We start from the raw sequence: 17,695 nt of genomic DNA, 5'->3' as shown, positions 1-17,695 counted from the left end.
TTCTACTTAATCAGTTAGAACCTAGACCTAAGCTCCAACAGATTTTCACCTCTTCAATGAACCTACAGTGGATTACTGAGCACACCATTCATTTTGTGTGTGTGTTGTCAACTATTCGTCATTTTGAAACCGCTTACACAGTGAGTTTCTAACATTTTGCAGTCGTAGCACTCTTACCCAAGTGATCATTTATCCCGTATCTACCTTGGTCTACTTTTCATTTACCAGTGACCCACCCTTGTTCCATTATCTAAACTTAGCCTTCCCCTCCAGAAAACGTCTACGGTGAGGGTCGCACGTAGTGAATTTTACATTCATAAATTCCCCCTTGCACAAATTTTATAGAAAGAGAGAGAGGTTTCATTTCCCCGAGCTCTCACACACAGGTTGCGGTGCCGATTGCCAGTCACTGAAATCACCACAGCTCTCCAGCAAGAATGGGCGAATAATCTGAGCGAGCCAACACCAAAAGAAATTGGTGGACAGCCATGGTGGTGACCATTATGAGAACTCCCTTCTCCATCAACTACCAACATCTCCTCGAACAAAAGTAACTCCACTCGTATTTGTGAAAACAAACAATATCTTTAATTACTAACGGAGAGAACAAGAAAACCACATTCTCTCTCTCTCGAGCACACACACATCATAATATATAAAAGAAAAACCCTCCGGCCTTCGTCACCAGAGATGCACTCCCCCTACGTCTCTTCTTCTTTTTCTCTTCCTCCGGGCCCCCCAACAAGAATTCACTCCCCCGCAGTCTCTTTTTTCTCGATCAGTTCTTTCCTGTAAGACCCCTAGGCATGACACCTCCCCTCCAGTTTACAATTACTGGACAATTGTCCATAATTCGTAAACTCATTCACCAAAATAATCAAGGTGCATTCATTATGTCACTCTGAGCCATGATCGGAATTTAAAAAAAAAAACAAAAATACACTATATGCAGATAATACATAATACGCAGATAACATATAAATACTTCAAATGCCAACATAAATACATGAAATGCCAACATAAATACATGAAATGCCAACATAAATACATGAAATGCCAACATACAAATACATGAAATGCCAACATACAAATACATGAAATGCAAATAACATACAAATACATGAAATGCAAATAACATACGAGTACATGAAATGCAAATAACATACGAATACATGAAATGCAAATAACATACGAGTACATGAAATGCAAATAACATACGAATACATGAAATGCAAATAACATACAAATCCATGAAATGCAAATAACACACAGCACAACGTACATTTTTTTTTTTTTTTTCCCACATCCACACTTATTAAATCACATATGAGGTGGATCATACTGGTAAATATAATTTGCTATGACATTTTTCCCCTTTTCGTGCAACATCATTAGTAGAGCCTGGATAGAGCATCCGCATCTGTATTTTGGCTTCCGGCTTTGTGACTTATAGATAGTTGAAACTTTGAAAGAGCCAGAGCCCATCTCTGCAACTTTGCATTTCTGGGCACCCCTTCGCATAGAAATTTGAGCGGATTGTGATCCGTGTACAGGTGGGTCATCCTACCTAAAATCCAGTGCTCAAATTTTCCCAAAGCCCAAACGACCGCATAAGCCTCTCGTTCTATTGTACTCCATTTACTCTGAGTGGGAGTCAGTTTCTGGCTCACGAAGGTGATCGGTCTGACTTTGCCATCGACACCTCGCTGCGCTAAACAAGCACCAACTCCTGTTTCTGATGCGTCGGTATGGATTTCAAATGGTTTCTCTAAATCGGGCGTGAATAAAGAAACCACACTGCACAATGCTCCTTTTAGTTTCTGAAAAGCGGTGTCTGCCTCTTCCGTCCACGGAACATCATTCGGTATTGACTTCTTCGTTAGATCGGTCAATGGTTTAGCCACGGTCGAGTAATCTTTCATATATTCCCGGTAATAGTTAAACAGTCCTAACACTGACCTCAGCATCTTTTTCGTCTTGGGAACCTTCAGCATTTTTATAGTTGCCAACTTCGCCGGATCAGGACCATGTTTCCCTGAACCAATGACGTGTCCCAGGTACTTTACTTCCGATTTTCCAAATGTACATTTCTCCAGATTGGCCGAGAAGTTCAAAGATTTTAATGTGCTCAGCACTGCTTCCAAGTGAGTCATATGCTCTTCCCAACTACCTGAATAAATAACAATATCATCTATGAAACTCTCTGCGTACCCACTATGTATTCTCAAAGCCTGGTTCATCGTCCTTTGGAACGTTGCCGCAGCCCCCGATAAACCAAATGGCATCACCTTCCACTGATACTGGCCTCTTGGTGATACGAAACTTGTCAACTCTCTACAACCCTTATCCAAAGGAATTTCCCAATATCCTTTTAAAATATCTAGTGTAGTCAAATAACGTGCCGCTCCTGCTTTGTACCTCAATTCTTCGGAACTCTGCATTGGAAATGGGACCACCTTACTAGCTGCGTTAAGTGCCCGATAGTCACAACAAAGTCTTACAGTACCATCTTTCTTGGCCACACACACAATAGGGTACACGATCTCAGCTCTAGATGGTTCAATTAGACCCCTATCCAACAACTCTCCAATCTGGCGTTCTACTTGAGGTTTCAGTGCTTCTGGAACTCTGTAGATGTGGGGCTGTTTCCTTGTTGTTCCCGGTTTCAGCTGGATTAAGTGAGACCCTACTTTGGCACGTTTTATTTCCCCTTCAAACAAGGTTTGAAACTTCCTGATAATTTGTTTCAGATCCCTGACCTGTTTTTCATCCAAATGGCTTAATTTTTCCATTCCGTTAGATTTTTCTAACAAACCGTCTACTTTCCGATGCTCCACGGGGACATGCCGAATTTCGCCAAAGTCATCGTCTTCCTCATAGATTAAACCCACCGCCCGTATCGGCTGTATGTATTTGCGTAATTTGTTTTGGTGTAAATTCCTTACGCTTCCGTCGGGTAACCTAACAAAATAGGAATGGGGACCCCTGATGTCTACGATCTCTCCTGGACCACTCCATTTCGAACAAAGCTTGTTTGTTGAATCTGGGATAAGGACTACCACCTCATCACCCACTTCGAATTTTTCATCCTTAGATCGCAAATTATAATGATGTACATACTTTTCTTGTTGTTTATTAACAGTTGTAGACACAAATTGTTCTGCTTCCGCTATATTTTCCCGAAGGGATCGCAAATACTGTGACACTGAACCTCCAATACCCTGTGGTAAAACCTCATCATCCTCCCAACTAGACCTTAGTATGGCCAAAGGACCCACTGGCATATGACCATGCACAAGCACAAATGGAGGTACTCCGGTCGTTGAATTGGGAACCTCTCGGTAAGCCCACAGTAAAAACGGTAATTGTTTATCCCATGCTCTACCATGACTATGAATTGCGTGATGCAGCATGTTTTTCATCGTTCCCACGAAACGCTCAACCAGCCCATTCGACTGTGGATAACCCGGCGTAGAAAACTTAGGGCAGCACCCCAGTCTACTCAAAAATTCCTGTGTGAGACTCGCCGAAAAATTTGTAGCATTATCCATCGCTATAATTCTCGGTATTCCCGTCCGCATGAAAACTTGGATAAATGCGTCGCAAGTAGCCTTAGCAGTTAAAGATTTAAGTGGTATAGCTTCCGGCCACCTACTGTGTTGGTCCATTATGCACAACACATAACTATGCCCTCTTGATGACTTCGGCTCGATGGGCCCTAACACATCCGCGTTGACTACCTGAAATGGTAACTCTGGCCTTCCTACAGCTTCGATGGGTGCTCTATCTTTAATCTTCACTCTCCGACGCATCTGACAATCATGACATGACTCACACAATTTTTTAACATCAGCTAACAAGCCATCCCACCAAAACGACAAGGCAATCCGGTCTCTGGTCTTCCTATAACCCAGATGACCCCCCGAAGTTTCGTGAGCCAATTTGAGAATTTCCTTTCTCCGGGATTTCGGAATCACCAACTGACTATATTTCTGGCCAGCTACGGACCCTGTATGATACAATATATCAGTCTGCAAATAATATCCGTTTTTCCCCCGCCGGGCTTCCTCAAACGCTCTCTTCAAGGATTCGCATTCTGCTTGTTCTTGCCTAAATTTCTGAGTCTGAGATAATGGGTTATTATTACCTCCTCTCTCCCGGTGTACCTCAACACTTTCGCTTGCCACTGGACACACAGGAACTACCAGCCTGGCATCAGCACCTTCCCTCGTAACCTCCGCTGATTCCGCCGTGACCTCACCCCCTTCCCGCTCCTCCAGTTCTCTAATTTCTTCAATTACCCCATGACCACTACATGGTCTGAAGAAATCAGTCTCTTCTCCAAGGTACTTTATTTTTTGATCCTTTAACAATCTATACACTTCTGGTGTTATCAATGCCATTTCGTTCAGATTTTCAGCCACTGCTACGTGAACGTTCACAAAGGGTCTTATTTCCCCCTCCTCCGTCCACAAACTTAAGGGCAATGTTACTAATTTAGATTCCACTTGTGGTCCAAAAGCAGGTCTCAACATAACCTTACCAGCTGATTCGAGATACTCCTTGGGAACCAAGCATTGTCGTAACACTGAGATTTCGGCACCACTATCCACAATGCCCTGAAACTTTACCGGACCGATTGCCAACTCAATCTTTGGTAAACCCTCATCCGTTCCTCTGTCTACTATCTCGTCCATCATTTCCATGGTACTTTTCACTAGAGCGCATGCTTTGTTCCTCTCTTCATTGCTCTTGACTACAGATTTTGCGATTGTGTTTATTCTTGGGCAAAACTTTCGAATATGACCTTCTTGATTGCATTTGAAACATTTAACAACCCTACCCTGTACCGTTTTAATGGATGAATCATGAAAATCACCAATCTTCCCAGACCTAGCATCAGAACTTCCTAGTCTACCTCTTATATAATTCGAATATGAGGTTTTGCCTGCTAATACAAAATTGTCCATTTCTTTAGCTAACTCATCGCTCGACAACCAAGTTTCGGTTTCTTTCAAATAGATATGAGACTTGACATCCCTTGGCAGATTATCCTTAACTCTATCTACAACCAACAGGTCCCTCAACATTTCTAAAGTATCCACTTGTCTAGATTCCAAATACAGTTCCCACGCATGTCCCAACCTATTCACATACTGGGTATACGACTCATTAATCCTTTTTTCACATCTTTCCAGGTTCTGTTTATGTTGTAGGGAGGTGATTTGGTGTTCCTTGAGCACACAGTCTTTTATTTTAGTATAGTTATCCAACTCATCACCAGTCAACATAGTGCTCAATCCCTTTATCCTTCCCTTTAGAGTGTACAACATAATCTTACCCTGATAAGATTCCGGGACTTCATACAATTTGAACATGGTCTCTACCTGGTGAAAGAAAAATGGCCATTCCTCAGACCGCTCTGGTGGCTCCGGTAGGACTCCCTTGATAACCTTAATCAAATCCATAAAGTTATTGCCAGCCCTATTCACCCCGTTACCAGACGCTGAAACCAAATTTTCTTCTCCCCTTTGAGCACCATTCTGATTTTCCAGTTGTCTTAATCTCATCTCATTTTCTTGCCTTTTCAACTCAAACTCCCGTTCTTCTCTTTTCGATTTTTCCTCACTTTCCTGCTTTTGCAACTCATACTCCCGTTTTTCCTTTCCTAGCCTTTCATCGACTATCGCCTTCGCTAACTCTCTCACCGCCTCTTCGTCAAATTTGTCAGACCTCAATATCATTTCTTTAATATCATACACCTTTGTATTTGGTGGTACCTCCACTCCTATCTCTTCCGCCAAAACAAGTAAATCTTCCTTCCTTGCCTTACCGAAACACGCCATGATTTATTTATTTTTTCTTTTTATCTTCTTATAATTATGCAATAATAATAACTATGCATACATAATTCATACAAAAAAAAAATTACCTATATATAATATATACGCATACGTAAAACTGCTATTACTCCTGAATACACTACAAATGGCTCAGAGAACACAAGTATAGGGATTCACTCACCCTGTGTATGAATGACCTTCGCTAGATATTGATCACAAGACCTTGTTCTTTTCCTCGCGATTCGACGTAGAGAGTTATATTGCCTCGTTGACGGACGTTTCCTCACCAATCACATCACCGACGATTGCTGATCCTTCACCATCCCGTTGATACAAGCACACTGGTCGGATATCACCATCAACAATCGCTGACTATCCATAGTTATTTCACGATGTTGAATCACTGATACCATCACCACAGACGACCGCTGACCATCCCGTTGACGAAACCACACTCGTCGCGCATCAAACAACCATCAAGCCTAGCGCGTCTTCCTCCCTGGAAATGGAAGCCATGACACCGGAAATTCACTACGAAGATACAGCGTTCTCACGGAAAGTTTATTCTAAATTGGTTCGAATCCATTGCGACTGCGACACTATGAGAACTCCCTTCTCCATCAACTACCAACATCTCCTCGAACAAAAGTAACTCCACTCGTATTTGTGAAAACAAACAATATCTTTAATTACTAACGGAGAGAACAAGAAAACCACATTCTCTCTCTCTCGAGCACACACACATCATAATATATAAAAGAAAAACCCTCCGGCCTTCGTCACCAGAGATGCACTCCCCCTACGTCTCTTCTTCTTTTTCTCTTCCTCCGGGCCCCCCAACAAGAATTCACTCCCCCGCAGTCTCTTTTTTCTCGATCAGTTCTTTCCTGTAAGACCCCTAGGCATGACAGTGATTATCATTGAAGCGAAAAGTGGGGACCTACCTGATATTTAATTTCGGCACATGTGCAGCCCAAGTCAAATTTCGCAGGTACTACCATACAAATGCAAATTCAACTGCCACAACAGGCAAAATGCCCAACGAGGTGGCTGTTAAAAAAATGTCCATAAAAATATGGATGTCGAAATATCTAAAATATAGCATTTCGGCTTATAATATGCAGTGTCTACCGTGTTTCTTTCAATTGAAGGGATGGAGTGCCCGAATCGTTCGATGTTCGATCCGCCGAACTCGAGCTGTTCGGTGTTCGAAGACGTTCGCACGGCAGGACGAGGAGAAGGCATCTTGCACCACGAAGCCGGCCGCGAAGAATGGGCAATGATGACGATGACCACCACTCCATCGAGGATCGTCTTGGCCGCAGTCTTCTTCGTCTCGATCATCGCCATCACCATCTACATGCGATTCACTTCGTTTATTCGGGTAATTTTTTATTTTTTTTCCCCTCAATCATAGTTTAAACTTCTTCTTTATATTTATTATACTTATCTATATAATTTATTGTTCATGTTATTGTTATAATAAAATTTATTAATACACTGAAGTGTCAGGAAAAATGTGGTATAGATCCGTGGTTCTCAACCTTTTTTTAGCCCACGACCCCCTTTGGACCATATTTATTTTCTTCTCAAGGCCCCCTCGTCTTACCTAGCCCCCCCCCCCCCATAAAAGGACAAGACACTCTCTACGGTTAGGTACGGATCCAGAAGGGATGGGGGGGGGGAAGAGATGATCATTCCTCTGACATAAAAGCCGAATTATGTAAGAAAAATACGGAACGATCCAACGAACCTAGATAATATATCGCTCCTCCCGACACATCATCATGGGTCCTCATCTACCCTGGGCTAGAGTTCAGTAAGGGGTCTGGGTTCTTGGGGGGGAGGTGTTATATACATGGCCGTCTCATCACCCTAGGTTTCCGGACAAAGTGATGTTCTTGGGCCCTATACTTAGCTGAACGTAACCGTAACAGCTCGAAAATTTACACTCGAAAATCCATAGTGCCAGATGCCATCATGTAGGCTCTCTATGGAGGCGGGAGGATATATATCTGCATGAGAACCGTAAGTGTTATCCTAACCATGCCCATATGGGTTAGGATAACACTGGCTCCATGGACAGCTCTGCTGGATTTGTAGTAGTATAGTCACATTTTTTTCCCCCCAACATATTTCAAAACTTTTATTTTCAAGATGTGATTTCTTCAGATCACTCTGTGGCCACTTCACCACTTGTCGTGGCTTTCCTTTCACCCGATTTTCACCGACGGCCCCCCTCAGAATATCTCAGGACCACAAGGGGACCATATGGGCCCCCCAGGCTGAGAACCACTGGTATAGATCATCCCATGAGAATTAATTTGCCGAGGCTCAGTCTGATTTTCGTGGTTATAGATGGTGCTGTGGGGCAGAGGGGAGGGGGAATTAAGAACTGCTGAGTGAGAGTGATAACATAAGAAAATAAATAAATAAGAAAATAAATTGCCGCTGTGGTGGTCGAGTGGTTATAATGCCGGACTCGTGATGCGAGGATCCGGGTTCGAACCCCACAGTGGTGGTCGGCTGAAGTTGGTTTTCTGTGGTTCCCAACTTCAAGGCGCAAATGCGAGCCGATCTCCCCGTTAAAAAGTCTCGCCACAGAGAGCAACAGTCCTACAACGATAAATCATTCAATCATAACACTTCACTCATAGTTAGTAAAACTGGGGGCAGGTGACAGCACTACACATAACAAGCATTACACAGAAACAAAAAAAAACTTTACGTCAGGTTGCACTACACGTACACGCACATTCCCGCATGTACCGATTCGTTGGGGGGTTCCGGGGGGAGGGGTGAATATGTGGTGTAGCAGTAGTAGGTAGGGGTTCGGGGATCCATGATGTTCTTAAGTCAGCCACCTCGTTGGGCAATTTGCCTGTTGTGGCGTTGTATTTGTATTTGTATTTATTTGTATAAATAATAAAGAATGTATAAAACCTCCCTTATACCTCCTGTAAGGTGTCACTCCTTATAAAGAGACAAGAATGCTGCAAAAAAGTAGAAAGCAGCCTCTGCAAAAGAGAGAGCGAGAGAGATAATTCTGTAGAAGATTTTTAGATATAGATGTTTTTTAATAAGAATTTATCGTTCACTCATACACACAAAAAGAGAAGACTAGTGTTTATACTGGGTTATGTTATACAGGTTAATGTTTATACAGGGTTAAGTTATACAGGTTAATGTTTATACAGGGTTTAGTTATACAGGTTAATGTTTATACAAGTTATACAGTAAGCAGAAGCGGCTCGAACTTACCTGCCACCCGGATGCTAAGCCTCATGTGCTACCCCTAAAGACAATTCTTGTGGGAGGCTGACAGGGATTCAGCTTAAGGGACCCTCGAATGAGCCTGATTTTTTTTCCAAATATCAACACCCACACTCACACCAGCAAAATGTGAATGACCATACGTCTTGCTTTTAATGTCTCGCTCTTTGGTTCAGGATAATTTTATCGTTCTTGATGTAGTTTCCTTCCTCTGCATTTCACCGTTCCGGAAAAATTACTGGATGAGGCATCAAAATGCATTCTTGCCCTTGTGACAGAGTAGTAGTACGTTATTATTTCTGGGATTACGGCTCCAGGCATGGCTCCCACAGCTGAGCCCCCCTAAGCCAGACTTTTCACGGGCTCTTCTATAGTGTATTTGTAGCATGAAAAAACAAAAAAAAAAAGATTGTCATCCCCGTAATCGTGGGGAGCCATGGTTCCACACCCTGTCTGTTACCTCAAGTTTTCTCAACATCTCCGTCGCCACCGTACGGCTTAAAAGCGTGATGCAATGTGAATTTTTAATACTGGAAATTTTTAAAAATTTTGGTTCCTGACTAAACCTTAAGCTGCCGCCTCTTATAACCTGCCATCCGGGTGCACCGCACCCCCTTGCACCCTCGCTTAAGCCACACCTGCCTGTAAGTGCTAAAATCCGGCCGACCTTTATCTCATCAACCGTCCGTCGTAGAGGTATGATTCCAATTTAAAAAATGCTCAAAAGGCTTTCAAAAATTACCCTGTACCAGTTTTGAGAGTGTGACAAAAATTAAAATTTTATACGGTCTCCTTGTCCTCTAACTTCCAATTAGAAAGTTGTTGCCCTGTATCTCCTGAGGCAAACAGAAAAAAGAATTCCATGCTTTTAAGTGCAATATTCGCTGAGATATTTGAATTCAAAATCGGAGAAAAGTTATGAAAGAACAGCAAAAATGGGTGCAACACTCCTTTCTCTCATTTTCATGCCGTCCTTTCCCAACTTTTCTCCGATTTCTGAATTCGAATATCGCAGCGACTATTGCACTTGAAAACTTGCATTTTTGTTTTCCTCAGGTGATACAGGGCAACAACTTTTTAACTGGAAGTTAGAAAACGGGAGGTTGGGGGGAACCCTATAAAAATTTAGATTTTTTTTATTTCCTTAAAAACTGTGTTTTTCACTCTAGAAATTGGTACGGGGTAATTTTTTGAACGCCTTTTCAGCTTTTTTAAATTGAAACGCCTCTACGACAGATAGTTGATAAGATGAAGACCTCATTAGTACTTACAGGACACTCTGTATAGCAGAGGTTTTCAACCCTTTTCTAGCTGCGAGCACTGTCTCTGTACTCATTATCAAAAGAAGAGCACCCCTTACAGAAAGTAGGACATGCGCATGCATGAAATCACGATGATTTCAATCTTCGAATGCAATTTGTACAATTTGCTAAATTAAAAGCGCTCGCAGCACGAAATCGAGCACAAGCATAGAGCACTCTGGGTGCTTCAGGGAGCACCGTGTTGCTCGCGAGTAACGGGTTGAAGATGCCTGCTGTATAGTAACAAACACTCCTCATTATCGGACAAAAACTTTGGTCTCGTGGTTGTCCGTTATCGAGAGGTTAAACCCGTTACCCCCTAAACCCTAAGTTTTCCTGGCACTTCGTTGTATAATTTTTCATGTTTTTTGTCATGTCCAATAATTTTAAATTTCTGAAGATCAGTTTGACGCTGTACCTGATGAGCTGGATGACGAACCTGATATCCGGAGATGCCCTCGGTCAAGAAGCCGTTTCCGCAGATGGCACAGATCCGTCACCGTCATCTTGTCCGCTTAACTGGCTGTGGTTCGTGGTATTTAGGTCGGAATTTTTGAAACTCGTCTTCTGCATTACCTGCCCGGTGTCATTGATAGCCTTCTGTTTCAGGACAGAGAAACTCAACATTATCAAGGTTGGTGCCTAGAAAAAATACTACAAATGAACATTTGTTTCACCTAGGGCAACCTTTTTCAGACGCGAGGACTGGCTCGAGGGCAATTTCGGGGCTCGTTAGCCCCGATTTTTGTGAAGGAGGGGAATCGGGTGTATACCAAACATTCATGCATCGTCGAAGAATATACAAGATAAAAAATTGAAAAAAAATCTACTCATCAATGGAAGTTCAGAATTGCTGAAAGCAAATAATCGAAGAATTGCTGAAAATCCAGAATTAATTAGAGAAAATATATCCCAGCATTAATGAAAATGCAAAATTAATATTAAAAAAAAATCCAAGAATTGTAGAAAATTTAGAATTAATGAGAAAAATAATTTCAGAATTAATCGAAATTCAGAATTAGTGAAAGAGAAAATCCCAGAATTATGGATGAAAATTCAGTATTAATGAAAAAAAAAAGATCCAGAATTGGCGAAAATCCAAAATTAATGGGAGAAAAAAAATCCCAGGATTGATCAAAATTCAGAATTAGTGACAGAAAAAAAAAATCTTGAAATCGGGATGAAAATTCAGAATTTATGAGAGGAAAATCCCAGAATTCCTGAAACAGAATTCGATGAAAGAAATAATTCCAGAATTGATTAAAGAAATAATTCCAGAATTGATTAAAGAAATAATTCCAGAATTGATTAAAGAAATAATTCCAGAATTGATTAAAGAAATAATTCCAGAATTGATTAAAGAAATAATTCCAGAATTGATTAAAGAAATAATTCCAGAATTGATTAAAGAAATAATTCCAGAATTGATTAAAGAAATAATTCCAGAATTGATTAAAGAAATAATTCCAGAATTGATTAAAGAAATAATTCCAGAATTGATTAAAGAAATAATTCCAGAATTGATTAAAGAAATAATTCCAGAATTGATTAAAGAAATAATTCCAGAATTGATTAAAGAATTAATTCCAGAATTTATGAAAATTCCAGAACCAAATCAGTTGAAACTCAGACACCTCGTTTAGTATGAAAGAAATATATTTTTTGGATAGATAATGCACAGTATATTTTTTCAATTCTATCATCCTAAGTTCGCCCTTACCCCACTAACCATGGAGCCCGGTGTGACGGCATCTGTCGCACACCCCTGAGGGTAGAACCCCCTTCATACACGAATATGAAGGTGTTTTACCTAAGACGCCTTCATATTAAGGAGTTCTAGTTTTACCTAAAGGTGGTTCTGAGTTTCACCCCTGCTATTCAATAAACTTTCCGATGTGCTGCCATCTGTCGGCATGATTTTCTATTTTCAGTTTCTAGTTCACGTTTCTTTGGTACAAAAAAAAAATTCTTTTTTTTTTTTTTTTTTGCCAGGACATGAGTGACGTTGGCTTCGAACATTTGGTCGAAATGTCAAACACCACGGACAAGACCACCAGAGAACTCGTATCTGAAGCTCTCCGTGGAAGAGATCCCGGAAACATACCGCCAGTGTTCCCAAACGGATGGATACCGATAGTGGAATCTACGAGCATCTCTTTAGGAAAATGCTTGTCGGTCTCTGCTTTGGGTGAGATTATTTCTGCTTTGAAGATTATTCTGGATATAACTACATATTCTTCCTCCTCTATATCATGCATTTATCGCACAGTCGAGTCACATTGATGTGACCATTATCCAGAATAAAACAGTATCGTGCAGCTCGGGCGGGCAGCAGCTAGATCTGATATTTTTATATACACTGGTGAAATAAATTAAGGGAATTTGCATATTTTATCGAATTTCAAGAAAATAACTGAACTGAATGTAAAACCACTGCTTCTAGACAAAAATGCAAATCTTATACGTCAAACAAATACGTAAGCGTACACGTGTGTGTTGGCGGAGCCAGTAGAGAAACAGGCTTTATAAGCGCGCGTAAGTTAAGACGCATTTCGTTCGCTAGCACACCTCGGCGAATTTCTTGGTGTTATTTTGCAGCAATCGGTTAATTTCAAATTGTAACAGTAAAAATGAGTAACCACCGACGTTTAGATGATGGAATGAGGGGGCGAATTGTGAGGAGGCTAGAAGCAGGCCAATCTCAAGTCCAGATTTGTAGAGCTTTCAATTTAACGCCCAGCGTCGTGTGTAACTTATGGAAACAGTTCCAGGATACCGGATCCATCGAGAGAAAGCCTGGACAAGGTCGTCCAAGAGCCACGACGGCCAGAGAAGATCGCCATTTGTCGATTATAACGAGGCGTAACAGGAGTGCTACAGCTTCTCAGCTCTCTCGTGACTTTGTATACAGCCACAGGAACCCGTGTATCAAGGGTGACTGTTTCCAAAAGACTTCATGAGAGAAGGTTGTTTGCGAGAAGACCTGCTGTTTGCGTCCCGCTCACTTCTACGGACAGGAGAATCCGTTTATCATGGTGCAGAGAGCATAGAGATTGGAGTATGGATCAATGGGCGACTGTTCTCTTCACTGATGAGTCCCGGTTCAGCCTAAGCACCGATTCTCGCCATACGTTCATATGGAGAGAACCAGGGACCCACTACCTACCCTTCAATGTCCGCGAAATCGACCATTATGGCGGAGGAGGTTTAATGGTCTGGGCAGACATCATGTTGGATGGGCGCACTCTGGCTCCATGTCTTTGAAAGAGGCATTGTGACTGGTGTGAGGTATAGGAATGAGGTCTTGGAGCCATATGTTCGCCTTTTCAGGGTTGCAGTTGGCCCTGAGTTCATTTTAATGGATGATAACGCGAGGCCACATAGAGCTCTTCTGCTCGACGATTTTCTAGAGAGTGAGGATATTCGCCGGATGGATTGGCCAGCGAGATCTCCAGACCTTAACAATATAGAGCATGTCTGGGACTCTCTGGGGGGGGGGGGGACAATTGCAACTCGCAACCCCCCTCCGGGAACCATCCAGGGAATGAAAACAACGTTGCTGAACGAGTGGGACCAATTGCCACAGGAAATGATAAACTGCCTTATTTCAAGTATGAAATCACGCTGCGAGACCTGTATATCTGTAAGAGGGGACCATACCCCCTATTAACCCATCTATTAACCCATTTTTTTGTTTATTCTACAACCGCTGTCTCATACCTTCCGACTCCAACGAGTGTTACGCACGATCATGTGTGTGTATTACAATTATTGAATGGTTATTTGTTTTGTATTGTATTAATGTATGTACATATCAAATTTCATTAAAATTGGCACAGTAGTTCTAGAGATAATCGACCAAGTCTGCAAATTCTCTTAATTTCTTACGCCAGTGTATATTGGTCGCGACCCAAATTTGTGTCGTAAAAGCTCCCGAGACGGGTCGTATAAATCCACCACAGGTTTCATGGGGCGTTACAATCGGTTTTGGTGGCTTCGACTGCGGCCGAGATATTTTTTGTGTCCTATTGAGATATGATTTCATGGACAGTATTTTTTGGGGAGAAATCGGCACCAAAAAACAATATCATTATTACTGAATCAATGAAAAACATTTCCATAATTAATAGAATGGAATGGGTTTTCTATGAATTATGATTCTAGAATTAATGGGAAATAATTCCAGAATTAATGGGAAATAATTCCAGAATTAATGCAAAATAATTTAAAATTAGAGACAGAATTAATTCTAGAATTGGGAAAAAATTATTGAAAACTAATGGCAGAAATAATTCCACGATTGGGAAAAATTATTGAAAACTATTGGCAGAAAAAATTCTTAAAACCAGTGAAAAATTATTCAAAATTAATGAAAAGTAATTGAAAATAATGGCAGAAAATAATTACAAAATTAATGAAAAATTATTTAAAATTAATGATAGAAATAATTCTAGAATTAATTGAAAATCCAGAATTTATAAAAGAATTAACTTCAGAATTAGTGAAAGTTTTTAATAATTTCAAGCCCCCACCCCTCGTTTGATTCTAAGCCCTGTTTAGCCACCACCTGTTAATACGTCAGGAACAAGTTTCAATAATTCCGAAAACTAAACATTTCGCCAATCAGGAACATCTCTAATAAGGATTTTTTAATTTAAAAAAATCTGGGGACGTCCAAAAACTCTCGATGAAGTGCTTAATTTTCTAATGGAATCCGATGCTCTCCGTTCCGTTGTTGTTCCAGGCAGGCAGTTCGCTGTTTTCAGAGGACAAGACGGTCAAGTCCGCGTCCTGGACGCATTTTGTCCTCACCTGGGAGCCAATCTCGCCGTCGGTGGCAAAGTAGAAGGAAACTGCCTCAAGTGCCCTTTCCACGGCTGGAAGTTCGACGGTGAAACCGGCAAGTGTCTCTTCATCCCGTACGCCAAGCGAGGTAAGTTAGCCACAATTATATGCTGTAGGATATACATGCTCGACCCGTGGCCCGCGGGCGTAAATGTAGCCGTCGGAGTCATCTGATGTGGCCCGCGACTAATTTTATAAAAATGAACACAATTATAGATCACTCAAGTGACTCGCGGCATATCTAAATATCACTTGAATGGCCCGCGGCACATTTTCAGATCACTCATGGGATCAGCGACTTATTTACAGATCACTTGAGTGACCCACGGCACAGTTCCGGAGCGCGTAAGTGACTCGCGGTGCAGTTCCCCATCACTTTATTGACACGCGGCACTACTACTACTACACCACACATGCACCTCGTCCATATTCCTCTGCGGAACCTTCAACGAATTGGTACATGCGGGAATGTGCGTGTACGTGTAGTGAAACCTGACGTGAAGTTTGTTTCTGTGTAATGCTTGGTATGTGTAGTGCTGCCATCTGCCACCAGTTTTTCTAACTATGAGTGAAGTGTAATGATTGAATAATTGTAACGTTGTAGGCCTGTTGTTCTCTGTGGCGAGACTTTTTAATGAGGAGACCCGCGGCACTTTTACAGATCATTTAAGTGGCTCGCGGTGCAGTTCCGCATCACTTTTGTGACCTGCGGCACATCCTAGATCACTCAAGTGGCTCGCGGTGCAGTTCCGCATCACTTTTGTGACCTGCGGCACATCCTAGATCACTCAAGTGGCTCGCGGTGAGTTCCGCATCATTTTTGTGACCTGCGGCACATCCTAGACCACTCAAGTGGCTCGCGGTGCAGTTCCGCATCACTTTAGTGACCTGCGGCACATCCCAGATCACTCAAGTGGCCTACGAAGCATTTACAGACCACTCAAGTGACCCGCAGTATATTTGCAGATCACTTAAGTGACCTGGGGCACATTGTAAGATCACTTAAGTGACCCGCAGCGCTGTTACAGATCTCTCAAGTGGGCCCACGGCACGCTTCCAAACCAATGAAGCGGCCCGCACTCTCCCATACTATAGAGAGGATATCCCAGGATAACCATTGCTGTAGGATATCTTGATAACGGATCCCCACGGGACCGAAAATTTTTTCCGCTATCGGAGAGTGTCCATTAACCCACAAGGGTGGGGCTGACAGGGCCCTTGGGGCTTGGATAGCCTTGGGACTCGGGACGATTGCCATCATTTTTTGTATTTCATATTATAGGGAGCCCGCTTAACATATCAGCCTAAAAGCCATGCTCCAGGATGGGGCATGATTGAAGTCCTACTCCATACGAGGACTTGTCAGAGCAGGACCTGCAGTTTGCAGCCAGTTACAATCGGCTTCTCTTGTATGTCTCGCACAGAGAAGTAGGTATCGCCCCCGTATGGAACTCGCGGTGGTTGTACTAGAACAGGAGTTCTTAACCTTTTGTGTTTTACTGACCTGCCGTGCCTTACCTTAACTTGTACCAGTAAAATATAGGCCATGGACACCCCCCCCCCCCAAATTTAGATGGCAGCACTAAAAACTCACACACAACACCATATGCGCACTCAGACTGTTAGGTACACCTACTCACACGTCCGGCACAACTCAATCGGTATTAAATTGTCCATGGCGATAGATAGAAGTTGTGCTCGGTTTTAAAGAAAGAAAGAAAGTGCGGCCGCTCCACCATTGGCAATGATAGTCGAATGTTGGAGGTTGGAAGGCAACAACTTCCTCACCCACCGACTCCGGCGATATCGCTATACTGCAATTTACTGCCGTCAACGAGTTGGGTTGGAAACGAAGACGCCATCTATCGGTGGTTACTTCAAGCTCTAGGGAAAATATCTTGTTATCTGGCCCCGGTTCGAACGTGGGATCTGAACCTGACGGCAAGCTGATCTGAGCTTCACGGTGATAGACGAGCATTTTACCACAACGCCACTCGAGCGGTATTGTTACTTGAAGGCTGGTCGAAGAGAACGACCAGGACCTTCCAGAACCCCGGCTCCACGTTAAAGTATCGAGCATTTAATTCTCATTTGATACTTTAACGTGGAAATAACCGGTGTTTGGCGTTTACCAGTTTTTTATCCTTCAATTAATGTTTATGAGAATTTGCGTTACGTAAAAATCTACCTTATTTTAACAGGAGCACCCTTTCAGCCGTTTAGATGTAGCCCGATGTGAAAAAAGGGCACTCATATTCAAATACAATAGTTTTATTTTATGTATTACGTCGAGGTTTTCGTTTCACAGCGCCACCTGTGAGTTAAATTTGAACTTTTTTTTAAATTTATCCACCAAAAAAAATAGTCTCTAGGTCATAAGTATTTTAGTGCAATGGCTGATTTGTGTTACTAATTATTAAAATGTGTCCAGGA

General features: G+C 42.1%; 1 protein-coding gene across 2 annotated transcripts in view; it reads left to right on the top strand.

Moving 5' to 3' along the window:
* Window positions 1-17,695, top strand: part of nvd (cholesterol 7-desaturase nvd) — a 47,353-nt gene that overhangs the window by 11,528 nt on the left and 18,130 nt on the right. The window contains exons 2-5 of one of the 2 annotated variants that reach the window (XM_089249711.1): window positions 6,995-7,227; window positions 10,818-11,051; window positions 12,410-12,605; window positions 15,162-15,350. In XM_089249711.1, coding sequence (XP_089105837.1) covers window positions 6,997-7,227; window positions 10,818-11,051; window positions 12,410-12,605; window positions 15,162-15,350 — 850 coding nt within the window. In that variant the 5' untranslated portion in view covers window positions 6,995-6,996. Of the gene's footprint in view, window positions 1-6,994; window positions 7,228-10,817; window positions 11,052-12,409; window positions 12,606-15,161; window positions 15,351-17,695 lie in introns of those variants that run through there. The other variant, XM_089249712.1, reaches the window with a different exon arrangement.

The sequence above is a fragment of the Pholcus phalangioides genome, unplaced genomic scaffold (genome assembly GCF_987345545.1).
Source record: "Pholcus phalangioides strain wild (caught in Gottingen) unplaced genomic scaffold, Ppha-v1.0 ptg000022l_1, whole genome shotgun sequence".
In the NCBI taxonomy this organism is placed as follows: Eukaryota; Metazoa; Arthropoda; class Arachnida; order Araneae; family Pholcidae; genus Pholcus; species Pholcus phalangioides.
Note: the sequence above shows the minus strand (reverse complement) of the source record. Positions and strands in the feature narration are given on the sequence as shown.